This window comes from Pseudopodoces humilis, chromosome 4 (genome assembly GCF_049639895.1).
Source record: "Pseudopodoces humilis isolate 2021_Gansu_Grassland_sample_001 chromosome 4, ASM4963989v1, whole genome shotgun sequence".
Classification (NCBI taxonomy): domain Eukaryota; kingdom Metazoa; phylum Chordata; class Aves; order Passeriformes; family Paridae; genus Pseudopodoces; species Pseudopodoces humilis.
In genome coordinates, this window is record NC_142203.1 from 44,012,745 (window position 1) to 44,035,934 (window position 23,190).

Below are 23,190 nucleotides of genomic sequence, written 5' to 3' on the forward strand. Positions count from 1 at the left end.
TTAAATGGCAGGGCCCGCTGGAGATATGCCTGCACCCGGACTACAGCTCCCGTGAGGCAGCGCGCCCGGCTCGCTTCGTCTTTGGGCTCCGGGGCGGGCGGGAGGTCTCGCGAGGGTAGCGGCGTGGTGTGGGCGGGCCCGCGCGCGGGAGTTTTTGGCGGGCTCGAGAAGATGGCGCGGCTGTGAGGGGCTGGAGGGGTGCGCCGTCTGACCGCCCGCTGCCGACAGCTGCCATGGCCGACAAGTGGGAGAGCGATCACCTCTGGCTCTGTTTGCTGGCCTTGGGCTTCCGCCCGAAACGCCATTGTGGCGTAAAACTAGGGAGGTGAGTGCTAGGGAAATCTGGGAGAGGGTGGAGACGGGGGATTCCAACCGGGTCTCCCCCGGGAGCGCGAGGCGGGAGCGTCTCGCCATGGCCGCTGAGGGGCCTGGTGCTCCTGGCGACATACAGCGCCCGGGAAATGCCCACATTGCCGCTGCAGTCCACATTATTATCTCAGACTTTCTGAAGAAATGAAAGTCAGGACTGGTGAGAAGTCTTGCTCCCCCGCACAGTCCTGTGGGGAAGGCGAGGTGAGGGTCTTCCTAGCGCGTGTTTTGAGAACTTTCATTGGAAGAGAAATTGCCGGAATTGTTTCGTAGCATCGTAGGTTGTTAGGGGCCTGGAACAGACCTTAGAACATGATATATATTCCGCTGCCGCCCTCCCGCCGTGGGCCGGGACGTATTCCACTAGACCTGGTTGCTCAAGGCTTTACCCATCCTGGCCTTAAACGCTCTCAGGGTCGGGGCATCCGCAACCTCCCGAGGCAACCGGTTCCAGTGCCTCACTATTGTCACAGTAAAGATTTTCCCCCAAATATCTAACCTAAATTTTTCGTCTTTCAACTTGTACCCATTATTCCGTGTTCTGTCTCTACAGTTCCTAAGAGTCCCTCTCCAGCTTCCCTGCAGGCCCCCTTCAGATACTGTAAGGTTGCTATTAGGTCTCCATGTAACCTTCTCTTCAACAGGCTGAACACCCCCAGCTCTCAGTCTTTGTAGGGAGGTGCTCCAGTCTTTTCAATTTCGTGCCCTTTCTCTGGACTTGCTCCGACAGTTCCATGTTCTTGTTGTATTGGGAGCACCAGAACTGAATGCAGCACTCCAGTTGGGGGTCTCACAGGAGCAGAACACATGGGCAGAATCACCACCTTCGATCTGCTGGCCACCCTGTTTTTGTTGCGGCCCTGGATTTCACCCGTGTTAAATAGGATGAAAAGTGTATACTTCTACATAGGAAATAAAGCATTCAATTAATTACTCTGTAACATAACAGTGTTTTGTAGTCTTTAGCAGCCAGTGAAAATGCACTGCTGTCACCGTAACTGCTTCTGATGTGGCTGTTTATTTATTAGGGATATGTTTGCTAAACCAAACAGCAGAGCATTTCATGTCGTTGCCCTCTTCTTGTTTACTAAGCTGGATAAGCACCGCGCAAGACAAACTTTCAAGTAAGTGCTTGGTTTCTGAGGTTACTGCTATGCCCTTAATTAAGAATATGTTTTATACGTATTTTGCATACATGTATATTTTATACATATTATACATATAGTTGCTGGAGGGGAAGGAAGTGGTTTTTTGGGGAATGCTTTGGAAGAAGAGCATACAGTCAGAGAATTTGTTTCCTTTTGATCACAACTCATTCACTCAATTTTGATCAGTCTGAAACCTTGACTTAATTAGTTGTTTCTGTTGCTATCTGTTACTTAGAAACTTTGATATAAATTTTAATAGCTGATAAATAATCTACCTGTCCCATTCTTTTTGACTGAGCAGAAAATACTTGCAGTTTGTGGGTTGTTACAAGGACATTCAACATGGCAAGAACCGAGTGTTCTTTAATGGTTTTCTTTGTATAGCAGAGCTGTTTCAGCTTATGCATTTGAAGATGTGTTGGGAGGAAGACCAGTGGTGTGAAAATGAGGTTTCTGGCCTCTTTTTTTTCTTCTTTGCATGTCCAGAGTTAGAAAGAGCTGCAGACAAACCTCTCTCTGGAATAATCTCTGATTTATGGAAAGAAAACATTGTCATTTAACAAACTTTCATCTCTTCTTGGTCTAGGGTATATGCCCCTCATTTTCTGGCTCGACATCAATAAGAAAACTGTGTCTTACTCTTGTTTTTACGGTGGTTAATTAGGTATTTGAATATTTGAATGTATTTTGACATGGCTTTTTCTTTTTCTTTTCCTTCTTCCTCATCCTTTTTAAATGAAAAGGCTATCTGAGTTCAGAAAACAAGGAAGTCCTAAATTTAGGAAGCACTGCTGTCTGTGGCTAAGAGAAATTTCAGTGAGTACTGTAAAAGGTGGAAGTTGATGCTGTGCTGGTTTCTGTGACCTTACTCTTTTTTTGAGGGAAGTGTTTTGTATCAGAGTTTTAAGTATGGATTTTCTTAATCAAAGATTTCAGTTTTGCCTTGTATATTCTTTCATATAGTTTATTCTGGACTTCCTTGAAGAAAAGATGTTGGCTTTGGGGAATTCAGAGGACAGAGGTCTAGTTGGGTCCTAAAACTACTGTTGCTTGCTTTTGGATAATAGTATTTGATTAAATGGAAGTGTAGAGAATGTCTTAGCCCTCTAAGGTCAGAGGGCTGGTAGGTGAGAATAACATCCTTCAGCTTGAGGGCTGTTTAACTTGCCTGGGAAAGTGTTTATTATTGTGAAAGCTGATTCACATGCATAAAAAAATTAATAGTATTCTCTTGTATATTGGGAAAGGAGCTAAATTTAAAGACAAAGCAAAACTGATTTCTTCAAGTCTTGTTGCTTTCTTATGCTGCCTTTGTTTTAATGATTGTTCTAAAAATCTTGTCTTTATGTTCTTCAGCACTTCTGTATTTTAGTAATAATGGATAAAGTGAAAACCAATGGTGCAGTATCTTTAAATATGTTTAAAGTACACTGATTCAGGACTTCAGTAGAAAATGAAAGAAAACTTGAATGTGTTTTCAAAGATAGAGATTACCAGTTAGGAATGAGGAGGGTACCTATTTTTAACATTTATCCAACACTGATTTCAGTCTTTGCTTTAATACTGGCTTGTGTATAGAACTAGATGGGTGTTGGGAAAAATGAAAAAAGCTTTATTCTCTTCTGCTCATTACAGTAGGTGTCAGCTGTGGTGGCAGTCATTCAGCTTTGCATCAGGCTTGCTAGTGGGTAATCTGCACTGTTTTGGTATGCAGACAAGTCTTTGATAGCTGTTGTGTATGCTTTACTTCTTAGATTTGTTTTGATTTAAAATGATTATACTTTTCTAGAAGCAAAAGGAAATAGGTATTCCACGAATTACACCTTCCGTGCTCCTTTGTCCTGGTGGTGCTAAATTTGTTCACGTGATCTACCTTTTTGCAAGATACATAATGATTGAGAACATGAAAAAGCTCTCTGTAGGTAAGCTATATGGGACAATAAAAATTATTAATTTGCTATTTTTGTAAATCTATCAAGTCTTCAATATATGTCAGGAGCTTTAAGTAGTTCTTAGTTGACTGCTCAGGTCAGAGTCTTTCACTCTGTGCATTTGTGCAGAGCTACTGCTGATAGAGCAATGCAGATGGGTTCGCTCTCTATTACTTTATGAATCTTGTTACAAGGTTCACCTGTGCAATGCTCTGCACCATTACCCACACAAGCAAAGGTTTGGTGCAGAAGTCTTGGATGGCTACACTGTTTTCTTTCTCAGAACTTGAGGAATTCTGAAGGATCAGATCTGTCTGTTTCATGTATTATTGTAACCTAAAGGGTATAGAAAGGGGGTGAGAGTGAGGGAGTGAAGATGTATACTTCAGGAAAAAAGGCCAAAGAGGCAGTACACTGCATGCTATATTTCAGTCCTGGTAAAAATGAGCATCTTGATTTGTGATTGTTGCAGTTTGATCTAGGTAGATTAGAAAGTTGTCCATTTGTTAAAAGCAAATAATGTAATCCAAGCGTTGATTTCTGTTTAGGCACTGGTATACCTTTTGCTGAAGCTATAAGATGGAGACCTGATGATATGTACATAGCAGAAGCAAGACACAGAGTCGCATACAATAAACTGCTGCAAAATCTTCGAAGGGAAGACTTTGTTATTAAAGAATACAGGGAAAAAGCACAGTAAGTAATGCATGTAAAGAAAATTAGTCTTTCCATAAAAGCTGACTTACATGTATGTGTTTTTAAAAGGATTTGAAAAGTCTATATAGGCTTTACATCACAGAACTCATTCTGTTGAACTGCTCCCTTATTTTCCCCCTTTAACTTCTTTCATCAACAGTTCTACTGCTTGTAGATCTTTTGTGAAGCATCATAGCTTAAAGAAGTGAATCATTTAGGAGATGCCGTATGGTACATGGGCATTAAAATGGTCAGGGAATTCTACATGTGTAGCAGTATCATTTCTTTTGAAGGGTTATATCCTAAAATATAACATTCTCAGAATGAAACACTGGGTTTTGTTTAGTGACTGTGAGACACATTTTATTTGCTTAAACCTTAATTATTTCACCAAGTGTGCTGTTCTTAACTCTTTTTTACGGCAGACACTTCCAGGTTGGGAAATGTCGAGAGCTGGAACTTTCTCTGCAAGCATAGAGTAATATACCAATGGAATTTACAGAATTTGTGTGGGATTATTTACAGTATTGGAGCACTGTCATGGACAGTTACAAGTTTAGTAAATGGCAGAAAAGGGTGAGGGGTTGCACTGTAGGTAAAAGAGTAGTGTCAGTGCGTGTAGTGTAGCTCCTTACAAGAGGACTGATCACGTTTCATGACTTTGGATGAGGGTTTAGCATCCAGGGAGACCTCATGGTGTGTTTCTGCTGGCCTTGATTCTTATCAAGGACTTCAGTTTACCCTGGTATTTCCTGGCGAAGTAGTTCAGTGGTGCATTAGAGATGGCAGGAAGCGGGAGTACCTAGAGAATGACTTCATAGTGCAATCACTGAGAGTGTTGAGTCAGAGCAGTACTGTCTTGAATTCACTGCTTGTAAATGAGAGAAACTTCTTTGGAGATGTTAGAGGGCTCTTATGGTCTCTGCAGCCAAGACTTAGAACCTTCATTCCAAAGGAATGTGTGGAAGACAAGAGGAAAACTGATGACACTGGCCTTTTAATTTGAGTGTATTTCCACTGACCTAGGCAACTGTAGGAGATGTCTTGTGGAAAGCAGGAAAGTTCATGAGTGATAGGATACTTTCAGAGATCCTTGCTGGAGCTCATGTGTGATCCATCTCATAAAGTGAAAAAAGAAACAGGTGCAACAAGGAAGCTGCCTAATTAGGACAGTGTAGCAACATGGAATAAAGAAAAGGGAACTGACTCCAAGACACAAATACAGAAATACTTCTCAGGTGTGCAGTGATGTAGCTAGGAAGGCCAAAGTTCAGCTAAAGCTCCAAGAGCCTGCTAAGGTCTTAAAAAAAAATACTGCAATATGTTATTAGGAAGTGGAAGTACTTAAGGGATTTAGATCTGATTCTGAACAAAGTTGTATGTTGCAGGTCTCACAGGTTGGAATACCCAATATGTACCTTGCTTTAGGCTACATGGGTAAGATCAGTGGCCCAGTCTCTGTGCCAAATGGTGAAAGAAGCAGCAGAAGAGGGTAAAGGAAAGGTTTCATTGCTTTCATCCAAGGGTACAGGGATACTTACCTAATGTCATTTCAGAACAGATTAATATATTAGGAAAGACAGAAGGCTAGTTAAAGGGGTGAGCCCAAAGTGTGATAGTGCCTCAAAGTCATAGCTAGTCTGTGAGTGGAGCTCGTATGAGTCTGGTGCTGTCTTCTTAAGGAATATGGATGACAGGCATGAATACAAACCCACCAAACTTGCAGATGTTGCCAAACTGTGAGGAAGGAGGAAACACTGCAATGGGGAAGCATTTCACAGAGAGACCTTGCTGGGTCTGGAGACTTGCACAACAAAAATTTTGTGGGGTTTAACAAAGACCAGTGTGAGGTCCTGCACCCTAGAGAGAAAACAGACCTCAACAGCAGCACAGGTTTGTGGGTGATTAGCTGGGGAGTAGCTCTGTTAAGAAGACTCAGAAGTGAATGTAGTGTCAGGCCACAAGCTGAGCATGAGTCAACAGAGTGTCCTGGTAATCAGGATCAGCAGCCTACCATATTGTGTTGGAATGAGCCCTGGTCATTACCATTTTTCAGATTCTTCCTATTCTTCTGGGGCTGGGGAGGTGGGAATTGAGTGAGCAGCTGTGTGGTACTTAGTTGCTGGCTGGGGCTGGCAATTCTAGTGCCACATGTGGAATACTGTGTTTAGTTTTGATCAGCCCACTTGAAGGTAGAGAGTGAAAGATGGGAGAGGTACTAGCAGAGGGCTGCAATGGATTGCAGGGTTGCAGAGTGTGAAATATATGACTAAAAACTGTAGAAATTTGGTTTGTTTAGCCTGAAAAAGGCAATTCTAGGGGTTTAATCAGAGTTTCAGTATTTAAGAAGTAGTTGTAGAGAACACGGAGGCACTCTTCACAAGGATGTGTCCTGACAGGACAGGATGTTTAGGGGGAAACTGCCTCTGGATTTAAAACAATCTCTTATAAGAACAATTAAACTGAAAAAGGTTGCCCTCAGAAGTGAAATTTCAGTTCCAGGACATATTCAAGACTTAGTTTGACAAGACTGAGCAGCATAATTAAGGCTCTGTTTTCAATGGAAGGCTCAACAATGCAATTTCCAGAGGTCAATGTCTCCTAAACTTCTCTGATTTCTGTAATTCTGTGTCTCCTGTGACCTTGTTTGGGAAATACTGCCACTGTTTACTTGTTTGAGTGATACCCTTCAAAAATGTATTTCTTTAGAGTTCTTTTTTTCATTCTTGACAATGTGTCAGAACTCTGAAGATCCTTTGGAATGCAGCATGATTGAGGCACCCACTGTTCCTGAAAATCAGACTACTACATTTTTTCATGCTTAAAATGTCAATAAAAGCACTTTGACAAAAGATCTTCTGTGGTCCAGCTGCTTCTACTCCAGTATTCTGTTCTCTGGTCTTTTGAAAATGAGGGATTTGAGTACTGTAGAATTGCTGAATATATTTGTGGTTCATGTTGATAATAGATGCTTACAGTAACTTAATGCTGCTGGGTATAAGAAACAGCTGCCTTACTATGTAGATCTGGAATGGACATGATTAGTGACTGTAAGCAATTCTGAGAAGCCTATACTAGCTGTTGAATTTTTTCCTAGGGTTTTAATTAGAGAAATAAAACGGACAGTGTCTGAATATGAAGTTGTGCAGAAGCAGTGTTTCAGGTAAGTGTTTCTTCTTGTAACCAAGTTAGGATGTATGAAATAGATTAGATACTTAGTTTTATGAAATATGAACTGTAATTCCACTGTATTCCACTTGAATTTCTGTTTTGTATGTGCATATAGGATGAAACAAAATAACCAAAACAAAAATGACACAACTGACAAAATTCAGAAGGTGAGCATTTTGTTCCTGCTGTGGCAGTGTGTTGAATTCTAACATTTCTGCAACACCTACTGTCAGATACAGTGTTACTTGCACTTGTTTACCTGTGGTAATGTTAGCCCTTTCATCTTCCTTCATGATGCTTTGATACTATATATCATTATAGATACTATAGCAAACATTTTAAAACAATGTTTTTGTCCTTTCCTATTAAGGTCCGCAGTATGTGGACACTTATAGTGGAAATACTTACATCTCTGAAAAAGGAAAAGGAAGTTGTGGATTCTGTACTTCAAGACTGTGCCAACCCATGTGTTCTGGATGGAACTGATGTAGCTGTGAGGGTTCCAGGGTTGCTGACTTACAGAGTTGAAAGTAACATACATGGAGTAAGTGGCTTTTTATCCTCCTTGCTGAATTGCTAAACTGCTTTTATTTAGTCTCCAGGGATGCAATTAAATACCTTAAAAAAATTAAACAAGTACTTCATGGATTATTAGAGATGATTGCAGAAGGATGCATGAAATATGTATAATTCATATGCAGAGATTTATTATTATTATAATGCTGTTTTGTATTTGTTTTGCTTAACCCATTAGCTTTTTCAGTTCAATAAATACATTGGTAAGTCTGCCTAATTAGTACTTGACTTTTTTTTTGTTGAAACATTAAAATTATTTTGGCTGGTTTAACTGATGCTTCAACTAATTTGCTTTTGTTTCCATTCTGTAGAGTATGGTGTCCAGTTATGGCATTGGTGTTGTTTGTGCCATATCTTTTGGGGCAGTGGTCAAACAGAATACCTCATTGGTTGAAGTTTTCTTGGCTTGTATTGCTTTAACCTAGATTGTATTTTTTGAAAAATGAAACGATCAGGACCTGAACCTAAGTATGACAGTGTCCTGGTTCTGACTACAGAAGACATAACTTTCTGGTGTTGGTACTGTTTACTAAGTTTTTTTTTATTGCTTGCTCTACTTCAAGTTTTGTACAGGAAATTTATATGAAGATGGAAAACTGAATTTCCTAACAGTTATTCAGTTGTTAAATGAAGCGCTGATGACATTGAGAGATGAACCTTGTCCATGTGAATTAAAAGAATTTCACAGAATTGAGGACATGGTTACATCCTACAAGAATGCACTACAGGAGTTGAAAACACAAAGGTAATTGTTGGGAAATTTTCTCTAATTGCTTGATCTTAAATGGTAGGATCATGTCTATTGGTGTCTTTTCCAGAAAAATGTTACAGCAAAAACATGTTGGTTTGGTCTTTTTCTTGTGCCTCTGGGAAAATGAGTGTTTGTTTTATTTATGGCTTTTTATTGAGATTCTTTAGTTAACTTCAGCTTTTTGCCTTTGTTTCATTAATATTTTAGTCTTTGTTCCTAGGGACCTAATTTGCTTGCTGATCTGATTGTTGCCTTGTTTTGTCTTGTTGCATTAATAAGTTCTGAGATTTTTAAAACTTTCATCTGTAACTGGCTTAGGGAAATTTAAAGTGTTTATTGTGCATATTTTTTAGTGCAGTTTTTTAAATTCTGCTGTAAGAGACATGAAGACTACCTAGCAGCAGCGTTTTTGGTTGTGAGATTTAGTTCTTAGTGAATGCATAAATGCATGAATAAATCAATACATATCAAAGGTTTGTCAGGATAAAGGAGAAAATGTAATCCTTTTCCTCTTTAAGTAGAATTGTTATCTTTACCAACATCTGTCTTCATTTTTCATTTATGTATTACAGTCAAAGAAGAAGGCAACAGCATTGTGAGCCAAAGCAAGGGTCTATTTCTAGAAAACAGGAGATCTGGGAATCGAAGTGGAAAACAATTCTTGGCCAGTGTCCTTTTAATTTAATCTTTAAAGATGATCATGTAAGTAGTGTTCATTTTATCTGATTCTGGGAAAATAGAAAAGGGTGAAGGTGAGAGAGGATGTAGGTCAAAACTGTTGTGTTCTGTTGCAACACTTCTGCTTTCTATGTAATGTTAGGGGACTCACATAGTTCAGTATACCTGATTCTGCTTTAAGAAGTAGTGATTCGTAAAGAGAGTACATTTGACTTTATGATACCTAATGTATTCACTGGAGATGTTGAGATGGTATATCAGCATAATTGTGAGCAGATTAGTTTTTGGTTTGTTTCTGTCAGTCCTCCTGTAGAAGCTGAGTATTTGTATGGTCAGTCTGAATATTTGCTGATATCTGTTTTCCCTTTTTAAAGCAATGCACTTGATGAACAAACAATTATTTTCATGTTGATGATCACATTGACTGAAGTTATACCCTTGTGTAGCTACCCATTAAGGAGAAAAGAGACTTGATGTTAAGTCTGACAGCTGGTTTGCAGAAAAGCTGTTTTAAGTACCTGTCTGTTAATTACTGTTGATAAACTGACTTTTTCTGCCTGCTTCTGTAACTTTTTCTTTTCCATTTGAAAGCAGCTAGCTTCACTCCAATCTCTTAGTTCTTCAGACGAAGATGAAGACAGTGTCCTTTGTCAGTCATTTTCAGGTGAGTGAACAGTAGAAGCTTCTTTTCCTTCTCCCCCACCACCACAATTGTTAAAAATTATGTGGAGTCAAAAAGGTTCCTTTCTTGCATTTCAGATAGTCTTTGATAGTCCATGGTAATTGGTTGTGAATGACTCTTTGCCAAAATTGCCTTGTATTTTTCAACTTCTTAGTATCTTGAAGGTTCTCTGAAGCTTGGCAAAAACCCAGTACTGAGCTGTTTGGTATTTTGTTGTTCTTGCACAAAGGATGTTGAGGCAGATGTCCATGTACAAAGGTTTATTCCTGGATTCTAGAGAAGACATTCAGTCTAACAGTCTAAAGGGTATTTGTGTTGGAGGAGTAATAGAGAGAAAAAGAAGTTAAAACTTTTTCCATTGACCATCTAGGAAAAGAAATTGAAGGTGCCCTCCCAGCTTTCCCTGGTGCATTCTGAAATACTTTTTACCTTGGTAACTGTGCCATTTGATCATGACCTCACTTGACCTGTGTTGGTTCCATTCAGTCATTAGGTTAACAGTGTTTATCACAGCTGACTTTGATCAGGCATAGTTGTTGCCAATTGGCTGATGATCTGATGATATTTTACTGGGTGACCTCATTTTACTTATTGACCAAGTCCTGATGGTCACTAGTACAGAGTTACAAGTTAAAAGCTACAAAGCAAAGGGGAAGATGGCTTGAATCATGTCATTTGCAGTCCCTTTTAGGAAAAATGGCATAGCAGAGGTATATTGGAATTTAAGATTCAAAACAATGGCAGGAAGATCCTTTTGGTTACAAAGGTAAAAGTACTGCTCTAGTTGTCTGAGTGTATGTGTGTATAAGGCTAGAAGCTGCAGAGGAAAGGCTACAGAATTGGATTTGGGACATAATCTGCCTTAAATTAGAAGATTGAAGTACTGTACTACGATGCTGTGAGCTGGTAGAATCAGAAAGCTTGAGACAAATTGATGTCTTTGATATTTTTTCTACTCTGTGGTTGAGTTGCATTATCAGAGCATACAGCCACTAAGAAAACTTTACTTCTGCCTGTTAATAGGGTCAACTCCAAAAGCAAAATACTGACCTCACCAAACTACTAGAAGTGAGCTTAGATTTTTGATGTGTGGTTGAGTGTGACTCAAGATCAGTAGAGAACTACTGAGGTTAAACTTTGGCTGTATATTCAAGATGTGCCAGAGTTAGTACACTGTTCTAGACAGTCCATAACTGAGGTATGTGTTTCTTCAATCATGTTCCAAACTTTTTCTTATGCAAAGCTTCACCTTGCTTGGACTGAGGTATCAAGATGGATGAGTATATCCACAGAGATATTTATTGGTTAGTGTAGTTTGGGTAAAGTGTGTGGAATTGTGCTTTGTAGAATTGACATGCCACACAACTGAGATGTATGTGGAGAGGAGGGGATAATGATTATGTGGCTGGGGTTGTATTATAGAGGAAGGTGGAAAGTCTGACTGATTTATGCTTCTTGAACATGTGTTCAGGAATAACAGAAAGAGGTGCTGCCTGCTAGTGGCATCTGTGGCTACAGGTACTGCCTGAGCAAAAGGATTGATAGTATCCTCTTATGTATTAATTTCTTTTTCTTGAAATGTTCATAAAATCCATCCAGTGAGTAGTCTGCTGAAGTAGTGTGAGTGAGCTATGTCACACGGGAAGCCTAAGTGAAGAAAATGGAAGCAATACTAAAAATTTTGAGTTGCTTTTCTAGATAATAATGACTCTCATCATGAAGAATGCCATGGGAAGAATGATGGAGCTTTGGAAACCATGACAGATACAGCATTAGTACCCTCAAGATGGTATGCTTAATGAGAATTCAAAAAAAAAAAAAAAACAGTAGAAAAATTAGTTTACTTACCGGACTTGAATATTTTGCATCTCTTCAGTCTAAGTGGAATATTTCAGTAGCCCACTCATTACATCACTGCTACTTGATTTAGCAAGATAGTCCTAAAGTAATTGCTGCTTTCTCCAGCTGATGACAGATTGATCAACTGGTTGCTGCTGAATAGGAGGATTAGCAGTCAAATTGCAGGGTTTTTTTCTTGCTTTTGACTATATTTTAAGATTCAAGAGACAGATGGAGAGAACAGAAACTTCTGTTTCTCAAACCAAACCTTTTCTACAAGACTTTTTTCATTACTCTTGAGAGTTAAGTCACATTAGTCTGTAGCTACGCTTCATATAGTACCAGCAAAGGGTTAAACACAGAACAGTGGTTTCCTAGAAAGTTTTTTCTCTTTTGCCATTTGCTTAGTCCAGGAATATTTAATGACCTTTTGAATAATGCTGTTTTTCATAATATGACTCCTACAGATGCTTGAACATTGCCTACTAAGAGACCAAGGGAGTTAGCAAGGGAATGCTATCCATTCTTACATATCAGTAGATGTAGTTGCATGTAAGTCTCAGAGGCTATCAAAGTAATTAACAATTAACTCCTGATGTTCTTTCAGTGACTTCATGCAGCACGAAGGTTTTTCCGCTTCTGAGGCTACAGACAGGTAACATCAAAAACATTTTAAGGTGTGCTTTTCCTAGCAAGTGAGGACTATGCAGTTTTGAAAGATACGCAATTGGCATGAAATTTACCAGAAGTGAAAAGGGTGAAGATTTTGGTAGCCAAGTGATTGTTAAATATCAACAAGTTTCTCTATAGGAACAGACATATGGAAGCCAGACAAATGGTTCAAAGACTATGTATGTTGTAGAACGTTCTCAAGTCTGCAGAAGACTTTCCAGTTATCTTTTATAGCAGAATGCAGAAGACTTGTTTACAAGTGTATTGAAAAATCCCTTCTTTTTCTGTGTGCTAATCGATAGCAGAGTTTATTAATTTACTGTTTTTGGGAGGCTGATACACAACTAGGGCTGAAGCTGCTCTATTTGTCACACTGTTCTCCCTATAGTAAAATTGCTTTCTGATGACCGGGACGAATTGAGGGAAATCGTAACGGACAGATACGGAGCACACAATATATAACAGCCTTCTAAGATTTGCATTCCAGTTGTTTAATTTGTCTCTAAAATTGTTGGTGTTTTTTTGTCTAGTCACTTCCTCTCTCCCTCCTTGACAAGATTGTCGGTGCCATTGTTGTCAGAAGCATCTAACAACGGGGACCTGTCAATTGAAAAGGTAACCATCTATCTTTGAAATAAGTTAAATTTAGGACATGTCCTTTTTATATTGGTTGAAACTTAGACTTTGTGGAGAAGGGTTTTGGGGGTGGTTTTCTGGGGACTTTGGTTTCTTTTGTGGGGTTTTGGGAGTGCTCGTTTGTTGTTCTTTGAGCAATATTTTTACACATTTGAGTTAGTCTGGCAAAATTGTAAAAGCTAACTCTCAGTGACTTTGTTAAGCTTTAGGAAAGAACAGTACGAAGCAGCCATTGTATCTGGCTTCATGTATAACATACAATGTATGACTGATTCCCTGTTTGCTGAAACAGTCTTTTTGATGTGAGCAGTGATCAGACTTTGTTTCTTTAAGTTGTAAATGAAATTTAAGGGTTAAAATGTGGTGTAAAAGCAACTAGGATGTACGGTTGTCCATTGCACAACTGTACCATGATTAAGTTAGTTTCAAATGAGTCATCTGTGTTGTATATAATACCTATCACTACTTAGGTCCTAGTTTGAATACAGTGGTAAAAGTATTTTGTATTTAATTAGAATTCAAGACTGAAATATTTTTGTTGATGAAACACTGGGGCCATTGCAGTTCAGAATTTTTACAGCAGTTCATGCTACTATCCTTGCTTGAATTTAAAACTACTAATGATTCCTGTGTATTCCTGTAGAATTTGCATACTTGTGTGGGAGATAAAAAACTTGTGCCTCCAAAAATCTTCAGAAATGGACAGAAAGAATTTCCCACTTCAGCAATGGAGGAGAATGCAGATGAAAATACTACCCAGCCAAAGTCTCCTGTGAAAAAAGACAGCCTTGAAAAAGCCAGAGATGAACTCGCAGAACAGGTTAGGATGTACTTTTTTTTTCGTTTGGTTTCAAGTAAGTGATCCCTAAGTTAGAGAACAAATCACTAATTATAACAAAAGATTTCTCTTGTAATCCACATATATCGAAAGTTACCTTTTCTGATAGATAGTTATCAGTCATGGAATTTTGGAGTGGACTGATAAAGTACGTACTAAAAGATGGAGTTTGTGCAGGTATCATACTTAAAAATCATGCTGAAGTGAATAGCATGTTCAGTAGAATCATGGTGTGATTACCTTTCAGTCTGTGAAGTACTGCATATATTCAGAACCAAAAATAACTGTTCTATTCTTAAGTTATACAGGTTAAGTATTTAATAGGGACACGGTAATTTTAAGCAGGAATGTAAGGGGTTTTTTTAGGTATTTTATTTAATAATGACTGAGGAATTCTTTCACAAGAGTTATGGTAAAATGTGCCACATCTTATTTTAGAAAGTAAATTGCATTTTTCACTGAAATTATAGTTATTTTTCATCTGCTGAGATTTTTTTATTTATCTGAATGTATCTGTAGTGTTCATGCTTACGCTGTTATTGGCTGATGTCTTAAATATATTCTATCTGAGCACTCTTCCATATTTGAAAGGTGGATTCATAGATGATGAGTGAATTGAGAATTGAGTCTGATTTCAGTCCTTTTTCTTCATTTTGTGTTTCTAGGATACTGTGGTCATTGTGAACCTAAGTAGTAAATAACAGAAAAGTTAGGATATATCAAATGCTGCAGATAATTTGGAGCACGAGATTTATTTTGAACCATAACTGACAGAAACAAAGAGGTTATAATTTTGCTTTCTCAGAATTTGCTGTTCTCTAACATCCTACAGATTGTAAAGGCAGTGATGTCTGAGTCAACAGATAATGCTGAAGAAGAAGGAATGGCATTGGATGATGTCTTTAGCTCACTGTCTTTTAACACATTCTTAATGAGGAAACAAATAACCCAAACTCCAGAAAATCTGCGTGAGTTTGAAACTGTTTTTATAATGCTCCTTGATAAAAAATATGGTTAGTTCATTAACATGTCACACAAGAAGAAAACTATAATTATTTCAGTGATACTGTATGTTTTTCTAAAGGCTCACTCTGTAACACAACACAGTAGATGTAATATGATGTGAATACTGTGAATTTGACTCAAGAGATTATTTTTCTTACATAGAATCCCCTTTGTGTTGAGGAAGCATAATATAAAGCAGCTATACATATTCCTTCTTGGATTGCACATGTCACTGAGGGGACAGCATAAGAACAGACTGATTGAAAATACTAAAATTTTACCTTGGTTTGTTCCATTTAGTTACTGAAATTAGAAGTTCATGGAGAAGAGCTATTCAGACTGAGGGCTCGCTAGACCTAGAGCTGTCCTCAGCTGAAGTGGTGACAGAAGAATCTTCAATGAATGCTACACCCAGCATGCAGGAGGAGGTGGACTCTAGTTTTGTGTGCTCTGAACCTGCATCTCCTGTATCTGATTTAGGTCCTTCTGTGTCAGAAAAGAAGTCTCAATTAAGTTCTACAGAATCTAGTTTTCAGGAGCAGGTAAGTCATATATTTGAATCTTCAGATTCAAAAACATCTGGAATTCAAGAAAGTGAGAGAACTGAATCAGAGGAACTAGATTGTTCTGCTTTGAGTGGAAGTTCTGTAGAAGATCTAAGCCAGACTTCTCAAAATGCAGAGAAGAGCATGAATATTCCAGGTACTTGTTTGAAAAGTGATAGTAGAACAAATACAGGACCTTCAGACCACTGTTCCAGTTTTCTAATGGGTGGGACGCTACGCTGGAATATATCTGCATTAAATACTGTTGGTGATGAAACTACTGACATGGGAATATTGGATGAGACACTTCCAGAAATTGATAGTATAGATCTCAGCATGTCTCCAAGCTCAGAGTCCGTTTTTAATACAATGGACAGTGAAAATTTAATGGATGACTCGAAAAATAAGGAGGATATTAAAATATTGGACCTAGATATACAGTCCCCGCCCAACTCACGTGAAGTGCTAAAAAAGACTGCATCTAAAAGTGAAGAGGAGCTGCATCAAAAACATAATGGAGACAAATCTCGGAGTAATAGAGCTAGATTAAGTACAATATCAGAAGGAGGGGAAGATGATGATCCTTCCATGGATGAAGGGTTTACCACGATGCCATTGCCAAACTCTCCTAATGAAAGCAAATATTCCCTGTCATCTTTGCTGGTATCTGGTCAAGAGGATGGTACATGAGGGCCCACTAACTTACTACATAAATTGAAGGGTAAGTGTCTGTGTTCTTTATGCATCAAGACTTTTGTACATTCTGTCACTGGCTATACTACCATGAATAACCTCTGTGCAGTTGAACTGTGCTGTGGAACTGGAGGGAAACAAATTTGTATGCTTATTCCTCATAGAGGATGAGACGTTAGAAATAAAGGAAACATGCTTTAGTTCTAGAGTTTTATCAATATCTTTCAAGTACGAGAAAAGATGTTCATCTCACTTTCTGCCGTAATCTGAAGCTGTTTAAAAAAAGAAAAAGCCTTAAGGTGCACTAACTACAATCTACAGTTAGATTTTGAGTAATCTGAAGTTAGATTTTGAGAATTCACAAAGATAGTTTGAAGTTCTGTGTCTACTGTGAACAAATTTGGCTATTTAGAAATGAGTCATAGGTCATTGAAACTTCTGTGAGTTTATTAAGGTGTTGATTCTGTGAGTTTATTAAGGTGTTGATAGAACTATCCTGCATTCCAGTCCACCTATCCCCTTACCCCATTTCCAACTGAAGTGTCAACTGTTCAGCCAGTATTGCAGTGTTTAGTTACACATGAGGTTAAATTATTGAAATGCATTGATAAAAATGAGCTAGTAATGGATGAACTAAATTTTTCTGTGTAAACAGAAACATATCTGCAGGGGTATGATGAAGCAGGCCACTGCCTGCTTGGAATTGAGTCTGGCAAGGGATGTCAATGATAAGTACATCAGCAGGAAAAGGAAGATAAGGGAAAGTGGGGGGCCATTGTTGAAGCAGATGGGTGTCCTCGTGATGGAAGACACAGTGAAGGTGGAATTAGTGATTGCCTTCTTTGCCTTAGTCTTTACTGCTGAGGCTGTCCTTCAGGAATCACAGACCTCAGAGGTAAGAGGGGAAGGCTGGAGAAAGTAAGACTTGCCCCTGGTCACAGAGGGCTCAATTAGAGGTCAGCTATACAGAATTAATGCCCATAAATCCATAGACTCCAGTGGGATGGTCCCATGGGTGCTGAAGGAGCTGGCAGATACTGTTGCTAAGCTATTCTCCATTATTCTTGAGAAATGGAGGAGGTGCCTGATGGCTGGAGGAAAGCCAATGTTACATCCATCTTCCAAAAGGGAAGCAAGGAGGAAGCAGGAAACTACTGGCCAGTCAGCCTCACCGTCATCCCTATAATGGTGGTGGAACAGATCACTTTGAAGATCATCACCAAGCATGTAGAAGAAATGCAGATCATGAGGATGGATTCACCAAGTAGTCGGGATGCCCATTTGGAGTAGACAGGTGGAAATCATACTTCACCAATAGCCTTCTGATATGACATTGCATGATGGCTTGGCTAGGGGAGAGCAGTGGATAATGTCTGCTGTTAAAGAAACTTCCCAGTCTGGCCATTCATGAGACTCTCTGGTAGTGACATTGCCAGCGTCAGAGACTTTCACTGTTGGGTGTGAAGTCCCATCACTGTGGGTGACTCGAGTGAGCTGGCAGGTGCCCTGCTTGACTTCTTACATGCCCACACTCACATGCAGGCAGACCAGAGGTTCAACCCATAGTGTGTTCACTAGGTTTCCCATAGTGGTGTCTCAGATGTCTCAGTCCATAAAGCCATTTATTCATGGTGCAGTAACACAGAAGCAGCTCAAGCTGGTGCCTCTGAGCAGGAGCCCCAGCAAAGGAACCCTAGATCTTTTACCTCCTCTGTCTCTTCTTGGATGCAAGTCTTGCTCTTCCTCCTGAGTCTTCAGGTCTTCAGCTTCTGTCCCTATTCTGTGTCCATCCACCTAGGATGGTGTCACCAGTCTTCATCTCCTTTGTTATCCAAAAGGTAGACAATTCCCAGCTCCTGATGTGTCTGTCTGTCCATTCACCTGGCTGCTGTCATCCATGTTCATGGCCCTTGTTATCTTGAAGTTTGGCAGTTCACAGCCTTTTGCCTTGGGCTCCCACCCAGAGCTCACATTACATCAGTCATCAGCTTGGGTGTACATCTACATGGATCAGGTGGTGTCTGCACTACCTTAATTTCAGCAAGGGTTTTGATGTCTCCCATAACATCCTCACAGGTAAGCTCAGGAAATGTTGGTTGGAGGAATGAACAGTGAGATGGATCAGGAAGTGGCTTAATGGCAGAGCTTCAGAGGGTCATGATCAGTGCAGCAGAGTCCAGCAGGAGGCCTGCAGTCAGTGGTATTCCCAAGGGATCAGTACTGGGACCAATCTTACTCATCAGTGATCTGGAGGAAGGGAGGGATCAAATGCACCCTGGGCAGGTTTGCTGGTGACGCTAAACTGGGGGCAGTGGCTGATCCACTCTGCTGCCATTCCCTGGGACCTTGATCAGCTGGAGGGTTGGACAGAGAGAAACCTAATGAGGCTCATCAAGGGCAAGTGTCAGGTCCTGCTCCTGGGGAGGAACAGCCCCAAGTGCCAGCACAGGCTGGGGCTGACCTCCTGCAGAGCAGCTCTGTGGAGAAGGACCTGGGACTCCTGGTGGATCACAAGTTGTCCATGAGCCATCAGTGGCCCTGTGGCCAGGAGGGCCAGTGGTATCCTGGGGTGCAGAGTGTGGCCAGCAGGTCGAGGGAGGTGACTCTCCCCATCTACTCAGCCCCAGTGAGGCCACACCTGGAGTGCTGTGTCCAGTTCTGGGCTCCTCAGCACAAGAGAGACAAGGAGCTGCTGGAGAGGGTCCAGTGGAGAGCCACAAGGATGGTCAGGGGTCTGGAGCTTCTCTCTTGTGAGGAGAGACTCTGGGAGCTGGGCCTGTTTGGTCTGGGGAAGACTGAGAGGGGATCTCATCAATGCATAGAAACATCCCAAAGGTGGGTGTCGGGAGGATGGTGCCAGACTCTTTTCAGTGGTGCCCAAAACCAGAATGTGGAGTAACAGCCCTAAACTAAAACACAAGACATTTCACCTCAACGTGAGGCAGAGTTTCTTCACAGTAAGAGTGGCAGAGCACTTGGACAGCTGCCCGGGGAGGTTGTGGAGTCTCCTTCTCTGGAGACACTCAAACCCCACCTGGACACATTTCTGTGTCACCTGCTTTAGGTGACCCTGCCTTGCTGGCGGGGGTTGGATTGGATGATCACCAGAGGTCCTTTCCAGTGCTAACTATGCTGTGATTCTGTGATTCAGTGAAGTACTTGGAATCTAATATAAACTAGTCTCAAGGAGTAGTGAAATTTTTCTTTGCACACTTTCTGCAATATAGGTTTCATATAGAACTGCTGCTGTGTTGATAGCCACTGATTGGAGCACTTGTCAGAATTACAGTACCATTTCATATATGCTTTATTAATACATGTGAAACAACTTAAGTATTCCTGCCTTACAGAGTGCAGACTAGTATGTTTTCTCTTACACATAAGAACAGTTGAAGCCAGGCACAAAGGAACCTTCATCAGGATGGAATTTGTAAAGCAGCAGCCTAACCACAGCAGTGCATTTATGATTCACTTGAGCGTGCAGCATCTTCTCCAAGCATTGTCTGGATCGGGAAGTTGTGCTTATTTTGGTGGACACTCCATTCCAGTCTCCTTGTTTAGGAGTGTCATTTGCCTGCTCTGGCACTGCCAATTTCATATAATCCACTGTGGCTTTCTGTGTACAGCCCATCATTTATATACAGAACTATATATTTTTTAAGTGTATTATAAACAGCAGATGTTGAATAAATGGCATAACCCTAGAAAATGAAAAAAATGAAATGTCAAAAGAGAAATAGTGAAATCTGTTAATTTGCTCCTAATCCACATCTCGTACCCCATCACAACCCTCTATCCAACAGATTGAAATTTTACTTGGTGCTCTGCATTCCGTTGCGTTAATCTCTCTTATTGAGACTTCTCGTCTATATTGCCATCAATTCTACTTTTTGATAGAGGATGTGCCCTTTTTGTAAACTTCACTGGAGTGCATATTTCTTTAGCTGTATTACTGAATAAATGCTTTACACTGAAGTTACAAAATTTACTGCTTGTGGTAGTGTTAATGCTACTTGATTTAAAGAACTGACATGCACTTATTATGTTGTGATGTAAAAGATAATAGAGCCTGTGGTTAAGTAAGAACCTACCAATTGAGATTCCAAGAGGAAACTTCTTGTAAAAGTACTGACTCCTAACCTAATGTGCTTAGAGTCATCGCTAAATAAAGTTGCTTTCTGTTCTGGATTGTCTTCTCCTTTCTTCTGAAACAGTTGCCTTGGGTTTCCAAGAAGCTCCACCTATATTTGACATCTTCCTTACAAAGCAGAATTTGACAGGCTCTATGAAAAGGCATGTAGTTGGTTGAGGAAGTTATAATATGTATCATGTGGCTGTGTATGTTAGCAGGTTAAGAGGGAATAGCCAATTTACATGTTGTTCAGACAGTGAATCAGCTGTTCTCCAGGTCTGACAAGTGGCAGGTGGGCATCAGTCTCCCATGTAACAGGGGACAGGGCAAAGGAAATGGCCCCAAGTTGTACCAGAGGAAGTTTACATGTGAGGAAAAATTTCTTCCTGGAAAGGGTTATAAAGTACTGATAAAGGCTGGCCTGGCAATTGGTGAGGTCACCATCCCTGGAAGTTGAAAAAAAGTGTGGATATGGCACTTCTCATGCTTTAATGGTGTGTTAGGTCATTTGTTGGACTTGATAGAAAAGGTCTTTTCCAACCTAAGTTTAGGATTCTATTAGCACCTTGGCTACTGGCTGCCTGGAACAGGCCCAGCAGTGTTCTGTCCAGGCCTTGACAGCTTGGCACTGGTGACTTCACAAAGCATTGCCCAGGTAGCTAGGTGGGCTGTGGGCTAACTGCATGTAAGGATGTGGATAATAAGATTGTGGCCTATCTTAAGCAAAGTTAAACTGCATTTTGTGTTGTTACTGCATTGTCAGTTTGGGATTAAAAACGGCATCTAAAAATTTTGGGTTTCCTGTGAATACCAGGCCTCATATTTTGAGTTATGTATAAAAGCAGAATCTTTCCTCCTTGCAGTTAATTATAACACTGATTTTTGTATTGTAAGTAGTAGCTCTCCTGTCCACTGTCGTGTTGGATACTAGTTCATTTTTGGTTTGGTTTATATTGGAAGTCCATCATAATTAATTTGAAATTCTAGGTAAAATTTCATTTAGACCATTAATTTACTGATAAATAAGGGGAAGTTTACAACAGCAGTGTATTATGAGAAGCCAGAAGATTAACCCTATGACTTCTTTTAACCTTGGTATTTGCTGAAAATGAATACAGTATTCCTAATGTACAATTTTAAATATCTTAAGATACCTATCTGAAGTTCTTGCCCATTAAGCCTGGAGATTTTCAGTTTCTCATTAACTTCCTAATCAAAAGATTCCTTTGTTCAGCTTCTTAAAAAAGTGTGCAATTTGGGCTTCTGAAGTTAAGTGCACTGTATTATCATTAGCTGAAATATAGTGCAATGAACAGTACTACACTTTCCTCTCCAGAGGAGAGTATGCCGTAATTTTGTGCAGTTCAGCAGAGCAGCCAGTATTTCACACTTTAGATTCACCTATTATTACAAGGTAAGCTCCAGAAGGATAGCTTTATGAACTTCTGTATTCCTTGGTATCTTTTTTTTTTTTTTACTTTGGAAGATTATACTTAGCTTTTTTTTGACAGAGCTTATATGCTTTTTCACAAAGGTTTGATGAAATGTCTGGAATATTTTTCCTCCAAGTACTATAATATTTACTGTATCATGAGCAATGTGATACACAGAGTGTATCAAGTCTCAAGAAGAGTCAGCTGAGAAGGGACCTCATCAGTGTCTTTGTCTTTGAGAGAGGATGCCAGTGGATGGATCCAAGCTCAGTGGTGATGAGCAGTAGCACAAGAGTCAGTGGGCAGAAACTGATAGTTTATATAGTTATAGTTAGTTCTACCTGAACGTGAGGAAGAACTTCTTTACTGTGCAGTGACAGAGCGCTGGAGAAGATTGCCCAGAGAGGGTGTGGAAGTCTCCCTCACTGGAAATATTCAAGACCCATCTAGATGTGATCTTCTGCCACATGCTCTGCAATGACTGCTTCAGCAGGGAGGTTGAACCAGATGACCTACTGTGGTCACTTCCAGCATGACCCATTCTGTGATTTTATCAAGTACTACAGTGTCTAGTAGTAGCGTGTCTGTCCTGGGTTGATGATGTTAAATTGTATCCCCATTCGTCCACCTAACCCAGACACAGGTTTTGTATTCTTAAAATTCCATCTCAGAGTAAAAGTGAGTGGAAAAGAAGCACCGAGTCTGTTATCAGAGATTGTACTTGCTCCCCCCGCATCGGGAGCTTTGACTACAGCACAGGCAGACAACAAGACACAGATCGCCTTGGCTTTCCAACTAGCCGGAGCAGAGAGGTCTTCCTGGACTGTTTTTCCCTTTTTTGAAACAAATCGAACCTGCTCTGGACTGGGGACTCGGGGGAGCACCGGGAGCTTGCACCCGTGGACTACCGGGAGCCCAGCCTGGGCAGCGGCATTTTCCAGCGCCAGAGAGACTGATAACAGAGCGAACAGCCACAGGAAAGAGACCCTCTGAAGTTTGTCATCTCTTCTGAAGAGCGAGAGGTTTTGTAATGTGGTATCATTCATTTTTGTGCTGGGTAGTGCTGTGCCTGTGAAATAAACAGGTTTTTTCCACTTCTCTCAGAGAAATCTCTTCCCGAACCAGTTGGGGGGTGGGAGAAAAGGGCCACGTGGGTTTGCTTCCCAGGGGGGCCCCCATTGGAGGTTTTCTCCCAAATTTGCCCTAAACCAGGACAATACTCAATTTGTAGCTGTGACAAAATATAAATTGCTCTTAAGTTATATACAGGATAACACATAACTTTGTAGTCTGTGCTTTGTATGTACTGTCTGTACTGGACATATATCAGTCTATTTTTATTGAAAAGTAAAGCTGAAAGAACATTTGAATGTCACTAATTCACTGAGCATTGAA

At 40.2% G+C, this 23,190-nt stretch overlaps 1 protein-coding gene and 1 non-coding gene across 8 annotated transcripts in view; both read left to right on the top strand.

Moving 5' to 3' along the window:
- The first annotated feature begins 142 nt into the window (after positions 1-142).
- Positions 143-23,190, top strand: part of HAUS6 (HAUS augmin like complex subunit 6) — a 28,623-nt gene continuing 5,575 nt past the window's right edge. For 2 of the 7 annotated variants that reach the window (XM_014252333.2, XM_014252332.2), the window contains exons 1-17: positions 143-325; positions 1,398-1,493; positions 2,261-2,333; positions 3,307-3,439; positions 3,997-4,144; positions 7,242-7,307; positions 7,431-7,482; positions 7,686-7,859; positions 8,455-8,636; positions 9,215-9,344; positions 9,912-9,984; positions 11,701-11,791; positions 12,449-12,496; positions 13,044-13,128; positions 13,793-13,969; positions 14,820-14,955; positions 15,293-16,258. In XM_014252333.2, coding sequence (XP_014107808.1) covers positions 234-325; positions 1,398-1,493; positions 2,261-2,333; positions 3,307-3,439; positions 3,997-4,144; positions 7,242-7,307; positions 7,431-7,482; positions 7,686-7,859; positions 8,455-8,636; positions 9,215-9,344; positions 9,912-9,984; positions 11,701-11,791; positions 12,449-12,496; positions 13,044-13,128; positions 13,793-13,969; positions 14,820-14,955; positions 15,293-16,227 — 2,691 coding nt within the window. In that variant the 5' untranslated portion in view covers positions 143-233 and the 3' untranslated portion in view covers positions 16,228-16,258. Of the gene's footprint in view, positions 326-497; positions 574-1,397; positions 1,494-2,260; positions 2,334-3,306; positions 3,440-3,996; positions 4,145-7,241; positions 7,308-7,430; positions 7,483-7,685; positions 7,860-8,454; positions 8,637-9,214; positions 9,345-9,911; positions 9,985-11,700; positions 11,792-12,448; positions 12,497-13,043; positions 13,129-13,792; positions 13,970-14,819; positions 14,956-15,292; positions 16,439-17,358; positions 20,887-23,190 lie in introns of those variants that run through there. The other 5 variants (XM_088054236.1, XM_014252334.2, XM_014252331.2 and 2 more) reach the window with 5 other exon arrangements.
- LOC148184497 (small Cajal body-specific RNA 8) lies at positions 12,840-12,970 on the top strand. Its single transcript, XR_015772439.1, has one exon.